Source organism: Chaetodon trifascialis, chromosome 13 (genome assembly GCF_039877785.1).
Source record: "Chaetodon trifascialis isolate fChaTrf1 chromosome 13, fChaTrf1.hap1, whole genome shotgun sequence".
In the NCBI taxonomy this organism is placed as follows: domain Eukaryota; kingdom Metazoa; phylum Chordata; class Actinopteri; order Chaetodontiformes; family Chaetodontidae; genus Chaetodon; species Chaetodon trifascialis.
In genome coordinates this window covers 18,940,967-18,958,328 of record NC_092068.1, presented here as the reverse complement: position 1 = coordinate 18,958,328, position 17,362 = coordinate 18,940,967, and the positions used below count along the sequence as shown (strand labels likewise).

The window sequence follows — 17,362 nt, the reverse complement described above, 5'->3', positions numbered from 1 at the left end:
TCCAGCTTCTCAAATCAGAGGATTATCTGATTTTTTCATATCAGAAAATTGAATTTTCTGAGTTTTGATCTGTTGGTTGAACAAAATTAGAAATTTTAAGACATTATGATTAATCACAAAATGATCAGCAGGTGAATTAATTATGAAAATGGTCATCATTTGAAGGCCTGCTAGTGTGAATCTTTGAGTTGTCATGTAAAATGTCTTGAATAGCTCAACAACTGTTGGATAGATGTCCATGAAATGTAATAACTTTTCCCGACTTTTCATCCAGCGCCACCATCAGGCCAAATTTTGTCCAAACACATGCAATCTAATAACATTCTCCTCAGCCTCAGCTAATTGGCTAATGTTAACATGCTAAACTGAGATGTGAATATGTTTAACATGACACCTTTGTTAGCATGTTAGCATGTTGGCAATAGTTTCACAGAGTCACTAGAATTAATGTAGACTCTTGTTTGAATATTAAAATCATCAAATTCATGTATTTTTTCCATTTCCTCGTTCCTCCAGAGGGGTACGGCTCTGCTGTTGGAGCACCTGGCTGGTAGCCTGGCAAGCACCATCTCAGTCACAACCCACCTGGACATCGCACCCCAGCACCACCTCTTCATGAAGGGCCGCAACGGCAGCAACATCAAGCACATCACCCAGAGGACGGGAGCCCAGATCCACTTCCCGGACCCCAACGGCCCCCAGAAGAAATCCACAGTCTACATTCAGGGCACCATTGAATCGGTCTGCCTGGCACGGCAGTACCTCATGGTGTGTACCCTGTGTGTGTTTTGCTTATTGGCATCTGCTGGTTGAAGAGGTCGGCTTTAAACTATTAAGCTTTGTTTTTGTGGTGAAGGGATGGCATTGGCAGCATATCCCTTACATAGACAGATTTGACATGCTGTGTGGTAGCAATAATGGATGTCATTGTTTCACTAACATCATCATGGTATGTGTGAATGATGCGTGGGTTTTGAGATGGGTTTTAAGAACTAAACCATGATTGCCTTTGGGGGTTTTGAATAGCCTTGGGAGAGGTTTGCTTGGCTCTGCTCATGCTGCTGAAATGTCCAGTTATACAACAATCTGAAGCCGACTCAAGGTTGTCCTGCGTGATTTATAGCCACATACCTGCATGTGAGATGGACACACACTTTTGCGTCAGCTTGGCTTGAGTTCTGAATGTCCTGACTGTATGCAGATGATCCTTATTGGTGTTAATGGTACTGGTTTGGCTTGCATGCGCAGTAGGTTTTGGTGGATTTCAATTTCAGCCCTGTCTGTAATTCAGAGGTCGGCACATTACCATTAGCTTTTGGATCAGGAGGAAGCGCCTCACATTTAAATTTCTGTCGGTTAAAAATGCTCTGTGGTCATTCTTGTTGTGTTGCCTGTGACCGCTGAGGCTACCCTTATCTGAATTACTTAGGAATATAATCAGATGTCTGTTTCAAAAATGTGTAAAAGTGATGGCTCTTTAATTACCGTTGGCTAAAAGCTTCTGCTGAGCTGGTGCGTAGAAGACATCTCGGGCGTAAACAGCTTTGGCTCTGTGTGTGGAGATCCATAATGTGGGGCAATAATTCTGCCAGAGCTGCCTTCTCTTTGTCTGCGGTCTCCCATTTGGCCCCGAAGACATTTAGCAAATGCCAGAGTTGTTGCAGTGACTAAACATGACTTTCTCTCGGTGTGGACACACAAGAAGGAGCCTGTCACTGTCTGTCTGAGCGAGAGAGTGAAAAACGACTCATGAGAGAGGAGTTAGAGTTGCAGACGGGAAGCGGGAGAGGAGGTTGAGAAAGAAGGGATGAGGAAAAGAGGACTGGGGTATTCTCTCTGAAAGTGGAAGCCAAGAGTGGGCATACAGGAGTGAGGAGACGACTCCTGCTCTCTGTAGTGTGCTGTGGGATTTGGCCTCTTCCAGCCAGACTGTAGATTACAGCTCCAATCTCAGCCCCTGTCAGAGCCAGCCTGGCTCTATACTCTGCTGCTAATTACACCCACTCACAATAGGAGTGCTGTCCAGCACTCGGCCCAAAATATAGATGTCTGTGGCGCTTGTGGTGGTGATCATGCAAAACAGATTGCTCTTGGCGGAATTTCCCAAGCTCTGTGTGGGATGGATCCAGCAGTGATTCTTCTATTTATTGGTATGGCTAACATGTAGGTCTACAAATGGTGTAGTATAAAGGGAAATTTACTACTGTTTTGAGAGACAGTCTGTAATATAGGGACAGAGATGGCTCTGAGAGATATTCATCTGCAGCTGCATGAGAAAACTTTTATTTTGTGTGTGCTCCGCAGGGCTGCTTGCCGCTGGTATTAATGTTTGACATTAAAGAGGACATTGAGGTGGAGCCCCAGTGTATCACAGCACTCATGGAGCAGCTGGACGTCTTCATCAGCATCAAACCAAAGCCAAAACAGCCCAGCAAGGTATGACACCAGGCTTACACTCTCACAGCACGCAACGTCAGCTGGTTGGGCAGTGGTTTTCATATCTGAACATCTATCAGGTGGATTGCCGTAAGATTTGGCACAGACATTAATGTTCCCCTGAGGATGCATTGGATCTAATTGGTGATCACCTGACGTTTCATCTAGCCTCATCATGCTATTTATTTCATTGAGTTCATGTTTATTTCTGTAGAGACAAGAGCACACCAACGCTACACACGCAGCATTTCTAGCCTGAGTTAGCTTGCCTGTTTCTAGACGGGCCTTTGAAATATACAGAACTCATTAGCAGTGACACAGTCCTTTGGTTTACCTGCAAAACAAATGACATTCCCATCAACCACAACTTTGAATGTAGTGCCAATTAGCAAATGTTAGCATGATAACACAGTACACCAGCAAGTTATCACTGTGAGCATGTTAACATTAGCTTTTAGCTCAAGCCACCAAATGGGCCTATTCTGGTGCTAGTAAGTGCATTTGCACTGCTTTGGCACCTGTATCTGCTGGAGGTAATCTCAGTGTTAAGGGACATTGTTGCAGCACAGAATGGCCCTGCCAATAAACCTAAACCTCCACGAAACCATAAAGTTTAAAAGGAAACATATCAAAGTTTTCACCCTGAGAAAAACGGCCGCTGTCTGACTTGCTCGAATGCTGTGTCAGACTTAGGGGAAAAAAAAAAAGACTACCAAGAAACAGATGAGCCACTGTTCCATTTGAGAGTTACGCTTCGTCAAATGTCACTGCATGAGATTGGAATAAATTATAGATTGCCATGTCACATTTCATCACTATTCCATCAAGTATAAAAAGTGAATCTGGAACCTTCCACCGAGGGGAATCGTGCCATACCAACACTGAGAGGAGTTCTGGCAAATCGACGTCTGCCACAGCGGGCAGGCGCTCTGCACGCAGCCCACCATGCATGTTTCACCTGATGGACAGGAACACTCGGTCTTTTTATTATGCTTCAAATATTCCAGCTAAAGAAGCGACTGGCTTGATTTACACGTGCTTAAAGTAAATTGGTGAATTATGTTGTTTATTTCCATATTATTTTGTGATTTGCAGCCTCTTACAGTAACTGCGGTGCGCACCTGTGTTCTACCCAAAGCCAACCTCTGATGTTACCCATGCTCTACTGTTCTACAACATATAATATTCCTAATCACATTTCACCACTTGGCCCGTTGCTGACTGTCTCTTTGAGGTGCCCACGTCCCACCCCGAGCCAGGGCTCAGTGCCCAACCCAGACAGGCTTGTGGGGACCAGTGCGGTGGTGCCAGTGTAAACAGTGACCCAGCCCAGATCCTCTTAAGAACCCTTCACTTAAACATTTTAACGAGGTGACAGCAGTAATCCAAAAGGCCCGTCCAAATGCTGTGCCTCTGCGTTCCCGGCGCTTTGGCAGACCCATGAAGGAGAGTGTGTGTGTGTGTGTTTCTGCGTGTGCGTGAGACTGATCGTGATTGGAATCCATTTTTCAAAACCTCAACACTGGTAACGACACAAAGAGCCAGGACGTGATTGTTGGTTTCGACAGGCAGGCTTCCTGGTGATGTGGAAAATGTAAAAGTCACTCATTTAAAATCTTTCCTGTTGATGATTCGTGTTGCTTCAGTGCCTCGTGGTGCTGTATAACATTCACTGAGTGATATTGCCTCATATGTTCTTCACTGGTATCAATGAGCGAGATATGGTGTGTTATGCAATTGATTAAGAAACGCTGTTTCTCAGACTTTTTCTCATGTCTCCCTCTCTCTCCCACACTGCCTCAATGTTTATCCTTCTAATCTACCCTTAATTCTCTCTTCCTTCCTCCCTTTTTATGTTCGTCTCCCCCTCATCCTCCCTTTCGTTCCCTATCTCTGGTGCTAACGTTCTCCTCCCCTGCCTTTCCTCCTCTGCCCCTCTCTCATGCCTTCTCCCCTTCTTCTTTTTGCCTTCTCTTCTCTCGTCCTCCTCCCTCAAACTCTCAGTCCGTGATAGTGAAGAGCGTGGAGAGGAACGCAGTGAACATGTACGAAGCTCGAAAATTCCTCTTGGGTCTGGAGAGCAACGGGGTGTCGTCCTCCTCGCCCTCTGTGGGGTTGAATCCCGCAAGCAACGGCCCGTCCCCGTCCCTCATCTGCCCCGTCGGCCTGGACATCCTGGCCTCAGCTGGCCTGGGGCTGAGCAATCTGGGTAATGACACTGGCTGACTTGTTAAGAAAGCGCTACTTGTGTTAGTTGTCTTTTCATTCTCCGTGATGCGAGGGGAACAATAAATTTGCCGGCAAAGATAAGAAGCAACCCTGTTTGTGCCTTGCACGAAATGCATTAGAGATTAAAGTCTTTGTAGAAGAATAAATGTACTCATGCATCAACATCATTCACATCTGTACCAATCACACACAATGAAGATATATCTGACCCAGATCTCCTGAAAGCCTGTTATTACCTGGTTAACTGAATCATTGAGTGCAAGTGTTTTTAAAACCGGATTTAAATGTCCTCTAAACATCCACACAAACAGCCAGTGAGTCATGGCACCATCATCTCTATAGGCACTGTACAGTAGGAGTTGTTTGTCTGCACAGCTGAATCTGCTGCCAAGAAATGGGTCCCGCATGTACAAATCTTTGAGCAGCGAACCATCAGAAAATAACCTCAATACGAATTTAGTCGCGCCGCTTTGAATGGATCGTGAGCTTATGAATCATAGGATGATGAATGGTTAGAATCGTGTAGGAGTTTGTTTTTCTGCAGCGCTGACCTCAACATGGAGGCACAGAGTTCGGCTTGGAACAGATGTCGGGATTTTTTTTTGTCTCCGAGGGTGACTTCTAATTGATTCTAGCGAGAGTAGTATTATGGGATAAATATTTAGGCTCGGTTATCTGCTTTTGCTTATCATTTTTTTTGGGTTCAGACGTTGCAAACGTGGAAATGGGGACGTGAGTAATGCATCAGCGGCAGTAGGAAAAGCAGATAGTGGAATAAGCTGACAGGAAGTGGCTCATGGCTCTGAGCGCATTCTGGCAGTAGATCCATCACAGTTTATCTGTAATATGTGGTCAGATAGAAATGCAGTCTGTTGTGTGTATCGATGTCATAGCATGGTAACCACACCAAATCTATGTTATATTACTTAGACAATGATATTGAGAGAGGAGGAATGTGACCATAGTATAACTATATCCACAATGTGTTTGTTTATTTTCTGCTGCCGTGGAGTTACACAGGACCTATGGGGTAGGTGAGCACTGATATTGGATTGGAAATGAATTGTACATTTTTGATTTTAAATAGTCAAGCACAGAGATTTCAGATGTTTGTCCTTTTTTGATGAAAGCACATGTGTGTCTTTAATTAACAGATGCTTGAGCCCCCACCGAATGAGATTAGAAAATGAGATTTAAAAGATTGGTCACAAAACAAAACAATATGCCTTGAAGTCCCAGTACAGTAGAAATGTTTTCTTGCCGTCTCTTTTAAGCCCAGGGGCCCGGGGGTGAAGCTGTGGACGGCCACATCCTGGCCTTTAGTAATTGCTACATGCTTGTCTTCCTCAGATTACAGGCCAGTCTGCCAGAAGAATCCCTGGCCTTATTCCTGGAGCCAAACTAGCCCCTTGTTAAAGCCACAGACCTGCTTCTTTCTGTTTTCATACACTGTCTTTGGGTTAAGACACCAAGCACCACATTGTTGGTGCTCTCAATAACATGGTTTTATTGGGTATGAGGACACACTAGATATGTACTTTAACATCCGTGACCTTGTAGAAATTTAAGAAATTCTTCCTCTCATTTGCTGCCTGGTTGATGACAGTTTGACAGAATTCCAGTTAAATAGCTGGAAGACCAAGATTTTTTGTGGGGCCTTAGTGTAGCATGTGATTAGCTCGAAAAATGGCCGTGCGCTTTCACAGGACCGCCGCTGACCTGTTCATCTCCTGTCCCCCCCCTCCTTTCCGCTCTGCTCAGGTTTCCTGGGTGCGACGGCACCCCACTCCCTCACCAACTCTGCTGCCCCAAACGCCGTCCTCAACAGCCTAAACTCCTCCATGAGCCCCCTGCAGACCCCGAGCCCCAGCACCCCCACACCCTCCCCCTCCCTCTGGCCCAGTTCACTCACCAGCACCCAAGGTTGGTATAATAGCCAGTGTCTGCTCTCAAAGATCTCTTTCAATTTATGTTTTTGAAGAAAAAAATAAATGTATGCATGGAGCGAGTTTGTGCTCTACGTCATTTACGTTCAAGTTAAACATGAACTGTGCTGATTTTACACATAATAAAGCGTTTACAGGTCTGAAAACTGCAAATATCTGGGGGTGTGGAGCCAAAAAGAAGTGATCCTATCAGACCTCTGTAGCCCACTCCTCATCTCTGCTTGAGGCTAGCTGCTACTAGCATAACACATCCAAATCGGCAACCAAACTATCAGGGGTGAAGTTGCATTGTGGGTGCTGTAGGCACCAGGTTTTGACCAGGAAGAAGACAACATGGACTTAAAAAAAAACAAAAAACAATTTGTCTCGTTCTGCTGCATCAATTTTTATCCTTTTCAAAGGGACAGACAAACAGACAGAAGCCCGCAGGTCTGGAGGATAATTCTCCACATGTTTACTACTGAAACTACTGAAAAGTTCAGAATTGCTGATGCTGCTTTTTACACCGCTTCTGTTTCCAGGCTTCTCATCTCAGCTGATGCTGCACCCGGCCACCCAGGCCACCCTGAGTAGCATCCTGCTGTCCGGCGTGCAGGGTTACACACAGAGTACACCGTCCCCTCCGCCCGGCCTCGCCCCCATAGACAAGCAGCCCAACGGGGTCCCTGACTGCACCAAGGGCCCCTGCACTCTCAATGGACATGTCAAGGTTGGCCCATTTCTGTGCTGTGTGCTGCTTTCCTTTGAGTTCACTCAAACTGTCTTGTTCGGTAAACTTCACTTGTCATGTATGTATTTTGCTGTGTGTGTGTGTGTGTGTGTGTGTGTGTGTGTGTGTGTGTGTGTGTGTGTGTGTGTGTGTGTGTGTGTGTGTGTGTGTGTGTGTGTGTGTGTGTGTGTGTGTACAGCATCCAGGCTCAGTCTATGGAAGGATAGCTACTGCGTCACTTGCAGAAACTGTTCTGAGTCCAGCCCCGTGTGACTCGGTCCAGGAGGCCAGTGGACACAATCCATCAGAACCGCTGTCCAGCAAGTCCAGCCCAGATGAAGGTATTCCTCTTCAATAACTCAAAGAAACTTGTTGTGCAAAACGTCCTTGTCAGCACTAAATGTGCATTTTTCAGTGGCTGAGCAACAGTATTTTCTGCAAAATCATGCATCATTGCGCTTATTTTACAATGAAAAGTAACTTATTCTTTATCAGGCCAGAAAGCTAAAAGGAGGGTTGTGACATTGTCTGTGCTTAAAGGTCAAATTAAAGTCTATCTGGCCACATAGTGGGTTAGCATGATGTAAATTGCATCATCTGCCCATGTTGCGAAGGCCCACATGCAGCCTGAAAATTCTCTCTGCAGGATGTTAAGACTGAAAAACGTGTTAAACATGTTCAATAATGTATGGAGACCATCGTGTGTGCATCTGTTTTCAGTTTATTCAGAGCACATTAAGCTCTGAAGAATGCAAAGATCGGTGGAGGCACCCGCATATCATATCTTATCTGCTAATCACATCCAATTGAAAATATCAAGCCCATGCTGTTCAAATTTACAAGTTATTAGGCCATTAGAGCACCCACCTGCAATGTGTATCTAACCTCGTGACCAGCAGTATATTTCACTCTGTGTTCCCGGCTCTTTGGCGGACCCGTTGACACTTAAAGTAAAGCCTAATCTAAGATTATTTCTTCTTTTCTCAAGTATTTTCTTTGGCCTTGTATTTTTTAAGGAAGTTATAATCAGTGTTTATTTAAAATCTAACTTTCAATTGGCTTTGTGAAGGTCTGCTTATAGCAGGAGTCTTGTCCTCTTGTGGCTTATGTTATGCTAAAGACACATTTAAATTCTTTTCGATTTATGTGTGATTGTAACCTTGGACAGACAGAATTTTTGAGCTGTTAACATTCTCGACGCTGCCGGCGGCTCGGCCTTGCAGACGTAACATAAATGTCCAATTTAAGCTTTTCCACTTGAGATTTATGTAACCCTTAAACGCACGGAAAACGGAAAAAATGCCTTGAATGTACTTATTTCTATTTCTCTATACTATCCTCCTAACCTCATACTCCCTCTCACTGTGTTTATTGTGTTGGAACGGAGACAGATTAACTGCTGGTCTCCTAGCGGTTCAGAAAGGCCCTTATTTCCTCTGTGTCTTACACTCGTGGTTTTTCCCCTCAAACTTTCACTCTCACGCGTCTCGGTTTTCCCCACTGTTTTCTGAGCTGGTCCTCCCCCAACGTGGTGCATCCCAGTAAGGTTTCCTCTTCCTCCCTTACCTCCTCCTGTGTCCCAGAATGTGTTTGGACTGGCTCGCCCAGTCTGACTCAACTCGAAGGTGGGAGAGCAAGGAGTTTGTTCAAACATTAGACCCCAGAGAGTTTCATTAGATTGACTGACATCATATTATTTTACACTTTACAGGACACCATGCACATCCAGATATGCTTGATTATACACATGCATACATACAGTCACACACGTGCGCATCCTTTTACACAGAGCAGGTTCCTGTCAGGCTGAAAGTAGAGTAGCAGGGGGAAAACCGCTCTATAATTGCAGCTGCTGTGATTTTAATTAATCCAGGATTCAGCTGAGGCTTGTCAGACGCTAACACATGCACACATAGTAGACACACACACACCCACCAGCCTGCACACACTGCTTTAGACTGAGTGACCCAGTCAGACAGACTCTGCATGGCACGGATTTAAAAAGAAAGAGCTGGACTATGAAATAATTCAGTTATGGTTTGGGGAATATTGCCTATTTTCCAATTAACTTGAAAGAAATGAAAAGGATATTGATAATATGTGTTTGTTCCTGCAGGCTCTGACACATTTGTGGAAGTGGGCATGCCCAGAAGCCCCTCTCACTCAGCCAATGGGAGCGAGCTGAAACAGATGCTGGCTTCGTGCAAGACGTCATCAGGGAAGCGACAGGCTGTGGAGCTCCTGCAGGGCACCAAGAACTCCCATCTACAGTGAGCGTGAATCTGTTTACAGCTCGCCTCGTTGCTGTTTAGCATCCCTTCTGAGATCATTTACAACTCATGCTGTTAAAGTTTGGCAGCGCTCTTGAAAATCCTTCGCACATGGACAAAGTGACAGCCACAGAAATGCTGGGATGAAGCTGCATTTCATTGAATCGAACCCAAATGTACAGATTTTATTCTTAAAAATTGGACAAGTGGAAAGTGACAGAGATTCTCGTTTTGTCCCATATGGAGATTTAGTGCTGGTGTCTGTTGCCATACGGGCTGGGTTATACATGCTCACCCTGGACAGCATTCTTCTAAGAGTAACCAACTGTTTCTTCACAATAAAAGCTTACTGTACGTATGCAGTCAAACCTGGTGAGCCTGGAACATTAACAGCCTCAGCGATAATGATGAGGTGAAGGTTATGCAATGCCTTGTGGCTCTGTACTTTTTTAAAAGCTTGGTTTCCTTCGCTCACGGCTCTGTATTTCTGTGTAATCCCAACAGCTCTGACTGTCTTCTCTCGGACGCCGAGTCCAGCTCATCAGACAGTCCTGTGGCGGATAAGAGGGCACCGGGTAGCGAGCGGGCGGCTGAGAGGGCGGCGCAGCAGAACGAGAGGGAGAGAATCAGACTGGCACCGCAGACCTCCTTCGCCAACATGCAGGTACACACGCACACACACAGAAGACACAGTTTGGGGCTTTTAAGCAATAAAGGAATAAAACTGTCTGCTCTCCTTTCAGGCATTTGACTACGAACAGAAAAAGCTGCTGGCAACCAAAGGTAAGTGTCAAATACTGCAGTGCCATTAGTAGTGTGGATGTAGCTCATAATTCAGCCTTTCTAAACACATACTGCTACTTCATCTAAAGATCACATCTGCCTGTAAGTTCATCAATAGTTACTGTATGTGTCTTCAAAAGAGGACTCAGTTTCCGTTTTGCAGGCATTTATCGCTGTAGGAAGACGTTTTAGTAATGGCCAAAATACGGAACCCACAGCTCTGAATCTGCCACTGAGTCTGTGGTGGCGCCGTAATTACAAATTCAAGGGAAATTCAAACACGCAAAACTTTATATAGAAATATGTAGCTCAGATTCAGGCTTCCAAAGATGTATATTAAACCCTGCACATGCTGCTGCTATAGAAAGTGCTAAAACAAGTCGACACCGAACATGTAATCAGCATGTAAAACTAGTTTCATCTAACTTTAACTTAAGAGGAACATGAACGACAATCATGTGATTAAAAAAGGAAATTGTATGCAGTTGTAACTAGAAGTGTTATTTTGCATTATCTCCGTTCAGATGTATGTGTGCTTCGCTGTATGTCTGTATCCTCACAGCTATGCTAAAGAAGCCTGTGGTGACCGAGGTGCGGACCCCTACCAACACTTGGAGTGGTCTGGGCTTCTCAAAGTCCATGCCAGCAGAGACCATCAAGGAGCTTCGGAGAGCCAATCATGTTCCATACAAGCCCAGCATGAGCACCACCTACGAGGTCAGACATAGAAGGCGTCAGTGTTTGTTGATACTTCAGCCATGGTGGCATTTGCTGTCATTATGTGCATAATATGGCAGATTTTATTTGTCTCTCCATGTACAATGGTAGGTAGGTAAGTGTTTTTGTACCATGTATTGAGACGTAGTGTTGTCTCTCAGTGCTGAGCCGGCATTCAGAACTCCTTGTTAAATGTTTGTTATTTCCTCTCAGGGTTCCCCGCTGTCCTTGTCTCGATCCAGCAGCCGGGAAGGCGTCGGGAACGGCAGTGACTCAGACAACTGGCGAGAGAGGAACGGTACCGGTAATGGACTGCCGAGTCACGCCGAGTTCCCCTCTGCTGTCAGCAGCCCGAAGAGGAAGCAGAACAAATCTGGTCAGTTGAGCGCAGTTTTGTAATATCTATGCAACGACATATGAACAAACACAACAACAGTTTACTGATGATGGTGAAATAACTTCACAAAAGGACTCCAAAGATCGCAGAGAGGAGGTCACATTTTTCATTTGATTTGGTGTTTAAGAAGCATTAAATGCATACCACACACCATACACTTCAGAAAACACCTTACATTCAAAGGTGTGTGAGCACCCTTAACTCCACACTCACTTCAAAGTTCAGAGATGGAACTTCAGCTATCTTCCATTTAATCTGCCTCTAATGCTGTCCTAGCTAGCTAGCTGAAACAGGAGCTTTATTGGTCTAATTATTTTTAATTGGTAGCACATTAAGTCTTCTGATGTCTGCATTTGTTGCAGCATCTGTGATAGCTGGCAAATGGATTATTATGCTTACTTCAAAATGATCATAATTGTGTGTTTTTCTTTTTTCATTTTCCTGTAATCCTTTAATGGACAGCTGCAGAGCATTACCTCAGCAGCAGCAACTACATGGACTGCATCTCTTCAGTAACTGGCAGCAACGGCTGCAGCCTGAACTCGTCTCTGAAAGGCTCAGACCTGCCTGAGCTGTTCAGCAAGCTGGGCCTGGGGAAGTACACAGACGTCTTCCAGCAACAAGAGGTAGCGTTATGATTTTAACTGTGGGACGGTCGACCTGAGGACACGCATGGACATTTGCGAAAATTGCAAAGTAATTCCACTCTTTATCCACGCCAGCAGCGAGCGTGTCTGTCAGTCTGCCCAGTGTTGAATCGTCGCGTAGTAATTGAACTAGTCAAAAAATTGCCATGAGCTTTGCTGCAGACATTAAAGGACCCTAGAGGTTAAATTCTAATCACTTTGATGCCTTAACTTTTCATTTGTCCCGGTAATTATCATCACTTAAGTTTGTAACCAAACACCTGCAAAACTAATGGCAATGCCATCCACCTCATCTGTACTCAGCAAATGTTTGCAAGCTAACTACGATGATGAGCCTGGTGCATTTTACCTGTTAAATATCCACGTTAGCATGATCGCTGTGAGCATGTTAGCATGCTGATTAGCTCAAACTGTTGAGGCTAGCATGGCTGAAACTAAAGCCATGAGCTGTACATGAAAAAATATTTACTCTTCCTCTGGCCTCCGAAGTATGTTGAAATTAAATTAAGTGAAATGTCCACAGTGCAGTAAGTTGCATTATAGTGTCTTTTTAATGTTTCTTGTATATGCAACAAGGAAGGAAAGTGGGGAAACTGAGGGAAATGTGAGGGAACGGGTTTGCCAACTTTTGTTGCTCCCTTGCTGGTGAAGCGTGTTGGAGGAGGGCATGTAGAGGTCATCAGCTGTAAAAAGTACTTTTTGTCACGTTTATGGTTCAAGATCTCTTATTGGTAGAAGCTGCTGAATTGTGAGGATAGTCGTGTTAAGTGGACTGATTGCTGCTTTCAGATTGACCTCCAGACATTCCTGACTCTCACAGACCAGGACCTGAAGGAGCTGGGCATCACCACCTTTGGAGCCCGCAGGAAAATGCTGCTCGCCATCTCAGGTACGAACGAAGAAGAGCACGCCTTTGTGGCATTGTACTTTTCATGTCGCCCTTCGCCCCGTCTGCCGCAAAAGCAGAACGCCCACATACGGCCGCCTCTGTCCTGGCGAGCTCAGTCCTGCTGCGCCCGCTCGCACAGATTGTCTTCTGTGTTTCATTACTGTTTCCTACTTTGTCTGTCGCTGCAACAAGCCGCCCGAGTGGAGCCCAGCTGTGCAGAAGACAGCTGACAGGTCATCCCCACCGTCAGCCACTGGAAGTGAAAGCTATAGGTGGCTAGTAGAGAAGTCCAGACAGTACAGTTGTAATTTATTTATCTTGTAATGATTAAAAAAAAACAAAAAAAAAACATGTTACAGTAGTTTGCACCAGCAGGAGTAAATGGGTCTAAGACGCATTCCTCTCAGATGAGCGTGTTGGTGCTTCTCCAGTTGCTCCAGCTGCCTCCCTGATGCTGATGTAGACTCTGTCCCGTTGTTGCACTGGATCTAATGTGAATGTTGTGGGTGTCACGCTTCATTACTGATGTCATATTTTGGACATTGTAATAGCTGGAGTTGTTAGGCCGCGCAAGTTATTCATGCTCGTGTTGGGATCGCGAGCTTCCTGCCATGGGTTTTATGACTGAAATGTCAGACCGGAGCCAGGGTTGACAGTGAGAGTAACGAGGGGAAATGGCGAGGCCGGTGCTCTGATTATTAAGGAAGCAGAGGGATCCAAGGCCAGAATTAGCTTTGCTTTCTGACGCCTCAGCCAAGAACAGGTCAGCTTTCATCTCTGCTGATGGACTGTAGAGCTCCAAAAGAGGAACGTGCACACCTCTGTCTGTCTCTTTGTCTTTCTGTGTTTTCGCCGCTCATTATAAGGAGATAGAACACCGGTCAAGGTAATCCAGGTTTTAGCTTCCTGCAAGTCTGCCAGTAAAAAGAGCTGCGCGAGCGAGCCGCCTGTCTCCAGTAATCAGACTGAAGGTTTATGCTGGCAGCGACAGAAGGCGGCTATCATATGAATAACTCAGAGATTCCAGAGCGTGCTTCTGACGTTTTTATGAAGACATTTTGTCCAAACTGCTGTGTAAAACCAGATGGACACAATGAGGACTTTTGTTGATCTGAGAAATCCTGCAGCGATTTGAATCCAATTTTCTTGTCGTCCTCGATGAATGGAGGAGAAAAAGCAATGTTAACGTTCTTCTCTGGTTGTGTTTATTTCTTTTCCTTTGATTCACTGCAGCTCCCAAAACAACACAGGGAGAACGTTAACATCAAAAACCATGTTTGTATCACCTTTGTGACCACCAGTGTTTTGTGGTGCTCTTTTTCTTTTTTCTTTTTTTTAAACAGAACTAAACAAAAACCGGAGGAAGTTATTTGAGCCACCCATCAGATCCTCCTTCCTGGAAGGGGGAGCGAGCGGCCGCCTCTCCCGTCAGTTCCACGCGGACATGGCCAGCATCAGCGGGCGATGGTAGACGCCTCCAGACCTCCAGGCCGTCCCAAAACCGTCCATGATGGAGACCAGTATTTCTCTGTGCCTCAGCAGCCCAGGTTTCAGTGGTCGTTTACCCTCTTTTCAGCTTCAGCTGAATTAAGACTGTTCAAAATGTTCACGTTGCCATATAGTATAAATACATAGTATATTAAAAAAGCCATAGTTTTACCTGAAGTGCCAACAAGAAAAAAAAAGGGATGTCTCAGATACATGAGGTTCAGTGTTCACTCCTGATAGAGCCATTGAGCCTATCTGGAGTATTTATATATGAAGTTTGTTGTTGTGTTCTGAAGAAGGGTACTGTCCAGTATTTCTGTCCGCGTCTTGTTCACGGGAACAGGCAGAATGATTAGTACAATCATTTTACACATTGATACTACCTGCATTTGTGTGATGCTGTTGTGTCAGTGACATGCACTTTAATAATACTAGACTTTTGCCTGTGAGAGCCTAATTCCTTAGATTGAAATAATAATAACTATGCATTTTTTTGTATTGACTAAAAGCACAGATGCATTTTGTACCAAACCAAATGTAAGCACTTAACCAGTGAGATTAGGGCGCCGCCAGATGTAGTGCAAAATATGTCAGCACGCCAAAGTGGTGACGCCGTCGACTTTAACACACGTACCAAAGGAAAGTATCAGTGTGGCCTTTGACCTTTGGCTGCCTTAAGTGTTTTGATTGGTGGACATTCCTCTGAGGTCAGTGTTCGTGTCCAACCGCAGTTCGTTTGTGTGTCAGTGTACTTCTAAACAAAACAAAAAAAATTCAAATATTTTGTACTCATTATGCATTATGATTTTTAGTTTTTATTACCATTTTAGGGGAACGGGTGGGATGTTTAACGGTAATCAGTTTACATATGTATTTTTTATACATTCATGAATGAGTTTCTATGATTTTGTAATTAGATTATTAGTATCTTTTACTTTTTCCCCCCTGCCCTTTAATCTGTGGAGCCGTAATATGGCTGTGCCATTAGACAGCAGCAGAGACGTGAGGCAGTTAGGCTCAGCTTTCTAGGCCTCTCTCTGATTGTGTCAACAGGCATCTTTCTGTGGTTTTCCTTCTGTGTTTGTTTATAGCACATGGTCTTTTGTCTCATCTGTTATTTGTCAGTGTTGGCCTCGCTGTGGCCCCTTCTGTGTGCCTAAAATCTCACAAAGCACTCCTCCATGTATCCGGACCATGAGTTGCTATGCTAGAACTGTGTTGGGTTTTTTTGTTTTTTTTTGTGAGCGTGTGTTTGTCTTCCTACTCACTGGCTGTTCCACTTAGAGCAAGAAAAGAGCTGGTAACAAAGCAAGGCCATGCCTTTGGAGCGAGAAGTGCCAATGTACATAACTAGTTTTTCAGCAGGGAAATATTTCGTTAAGAACACAAATATTTTGCTCTGATTGTGCTCTCCAGATAGGAGGTGCATCACACAAAGAACCAGTTTTCTTACAGCCAAGTCGGTTTCATACGAGCGTCTCTGCAAGACACACAACGAGGGAACCAAAGCCATCAGAAGGACTGAGATTTAAGCCGAAAACAAATACGAATTTGGAATTTTCTAGTATCAGTCTTGCGATCTAATACCCAGAGCAGCTGGTTAAGCAGTGTTTAATGAAGTAGCAGAATTATGCGTGCGGCAGCAGTGTTTATCCTCAAAGCTTGTGTCTTTTCTGGGCTCCTGTATTATGTTCGGTCATGTGTTTTGAAAAGGAAAACATCCTCTTTCACCAGTTCATTAACTTTGGATAACGCAAGTGTTTTCTGTGTGTGATGTTCTTCAGATTCAGCTGAGGATTTAGCCCACAAGTTGGTCCATCTTTCAAGGTCCTGAGCATATTGTGTCAAGTGCAATTAAGTGCCTCTTTGTAAAGTTTTTTTTTTTTTTTCCTGGGAAAATGTGTTTATATTTGCAGTTCAATAAGTATAAAAGCTACGACGGAAGAATTTCTTATCTTGGTTAATTGAGAGGACAGTGTTTAAAATCTATTCGGTTATCACTGCCTGAACATGTCTCAGCAAATTTAACTATGGAAGAAAGTAACAGCAGTCCTCACACCATCTCAAACAGAAGTCGACCGTTTGTCACGATTCCCTTTTAAGGTGACTCCGTCATGTTCTCTTTTAACCACTTTCCTCTCTCCCTCACATCTGATTTGAGCCATTCTCAATGTGGTTGTCAAGTTAAATAACACTATGCTAAATATTATTCTGACACGGTTGCCGACGCCAACCAGGTAATTGTTTATTTTTCCTTCGAAGTCTTAAGAAAAGAGCTGAGGAGGGAGAAAGCTAATATAGAAAGGGATTCTTTATCCTGAGAGAAACCCGGGGCCGCTTCGCCCCCACTCATCATGGTACTGCATTGAAACTGTTGAGCACTGATTCTCCCAGTGCTGTGACTCGTGTTCCTGCCTAGCAGACATTTGTTTTCATGCTTCACCTTGTTCGGATGTGTTTGTTCGGAGGGCAATAGAGGTTCTTATCAAGTGAATGTTGTTTAAAAAAACATATTGATGCATGCGGATTGATTACGGATCAGTGAAGGGACTCATCAAGTCAAACGTTTACTGCCAGCATGGCTAGTCTTTGCCCGTGAGAGAACAGTTTCACAATTATGTCTTTGATTTGTTGTTGTATTAGTCACATTGTTGTCCCCAAAGGGATTTGTTTGAAGGAGTCTTTGTACTGCAATCAAATGGTACATTTATAATAAATGTAAACCACTAAGAAAATGGTGTAATACATAACTTTTGTACAACTTTTTTCATCGTATGCATCATTGTGCTTGTGTGAGACAGATACGGTTCTGCACAAAGTTCCAGAGAAAAGTTGAATAAACATTTCCATG

At 44.4% G+C, this 17,362-nt stretch overlaps 1 protein-coding gene across 1 annotated transcript in view; it reads left to right on the top strand.

Moving 5' to 3' along the window:
- The window catches only part of LOC139341030 (protein bicaudal C homolog 1-like), a 58,122-nt gene extending 40,760 nt beyond the window's left edge, over positions 1-17,362 (top strand). Inside the window, exons 8-21 of the mRNA XM_070977272.1 lie at positions 517-768; positions 2,305-2,436; positions 4,441-4,645; positions 6,427-6,588; positions 7,133-7,320; positions 7,520-7,661; positions 9,437-9,590; positions 10,095-10,254; positions 10,334-10,373; positions 10,936-11,090; positions 11,304-11,466; positions 11,950-12,113; positions 12,924-13,023; positions 14,367-17,362. Coding sequence (XP_070833373.1) covers positions 517-768; positions 2,305-2,436; positions 4,441-4,645; positions 6,427-6,588; positions 7,133-7,320; positions 7,520-7,661; positions 9,437-9,590; positions 10,095-10,254; positions 10,334-10,373; positions 10,936-11,090; positions 11,304-11,466; positions 11,950-12,113; positions 12,924-13,023; positions 14,367-14,494 — 2,145 coding nt within the window. The 3' untranslated portion in view covers positions 14,495-17,362. The remainder of the gene's footprint in view (positions 1-516; positions 769-2,304; positions 2,437-4,440; positions 4,646-6,426; positions 6,589-7,132; positions 7,321-7,519; positions 7,662-9,436; positions 9,591-10,094; positions 10,255-10,333; positions 10,374-10,935; positions 11,091-11,303; positions 11,467-11,949; positions 12,114-12,923; positions 13,024-14,366) is intronic.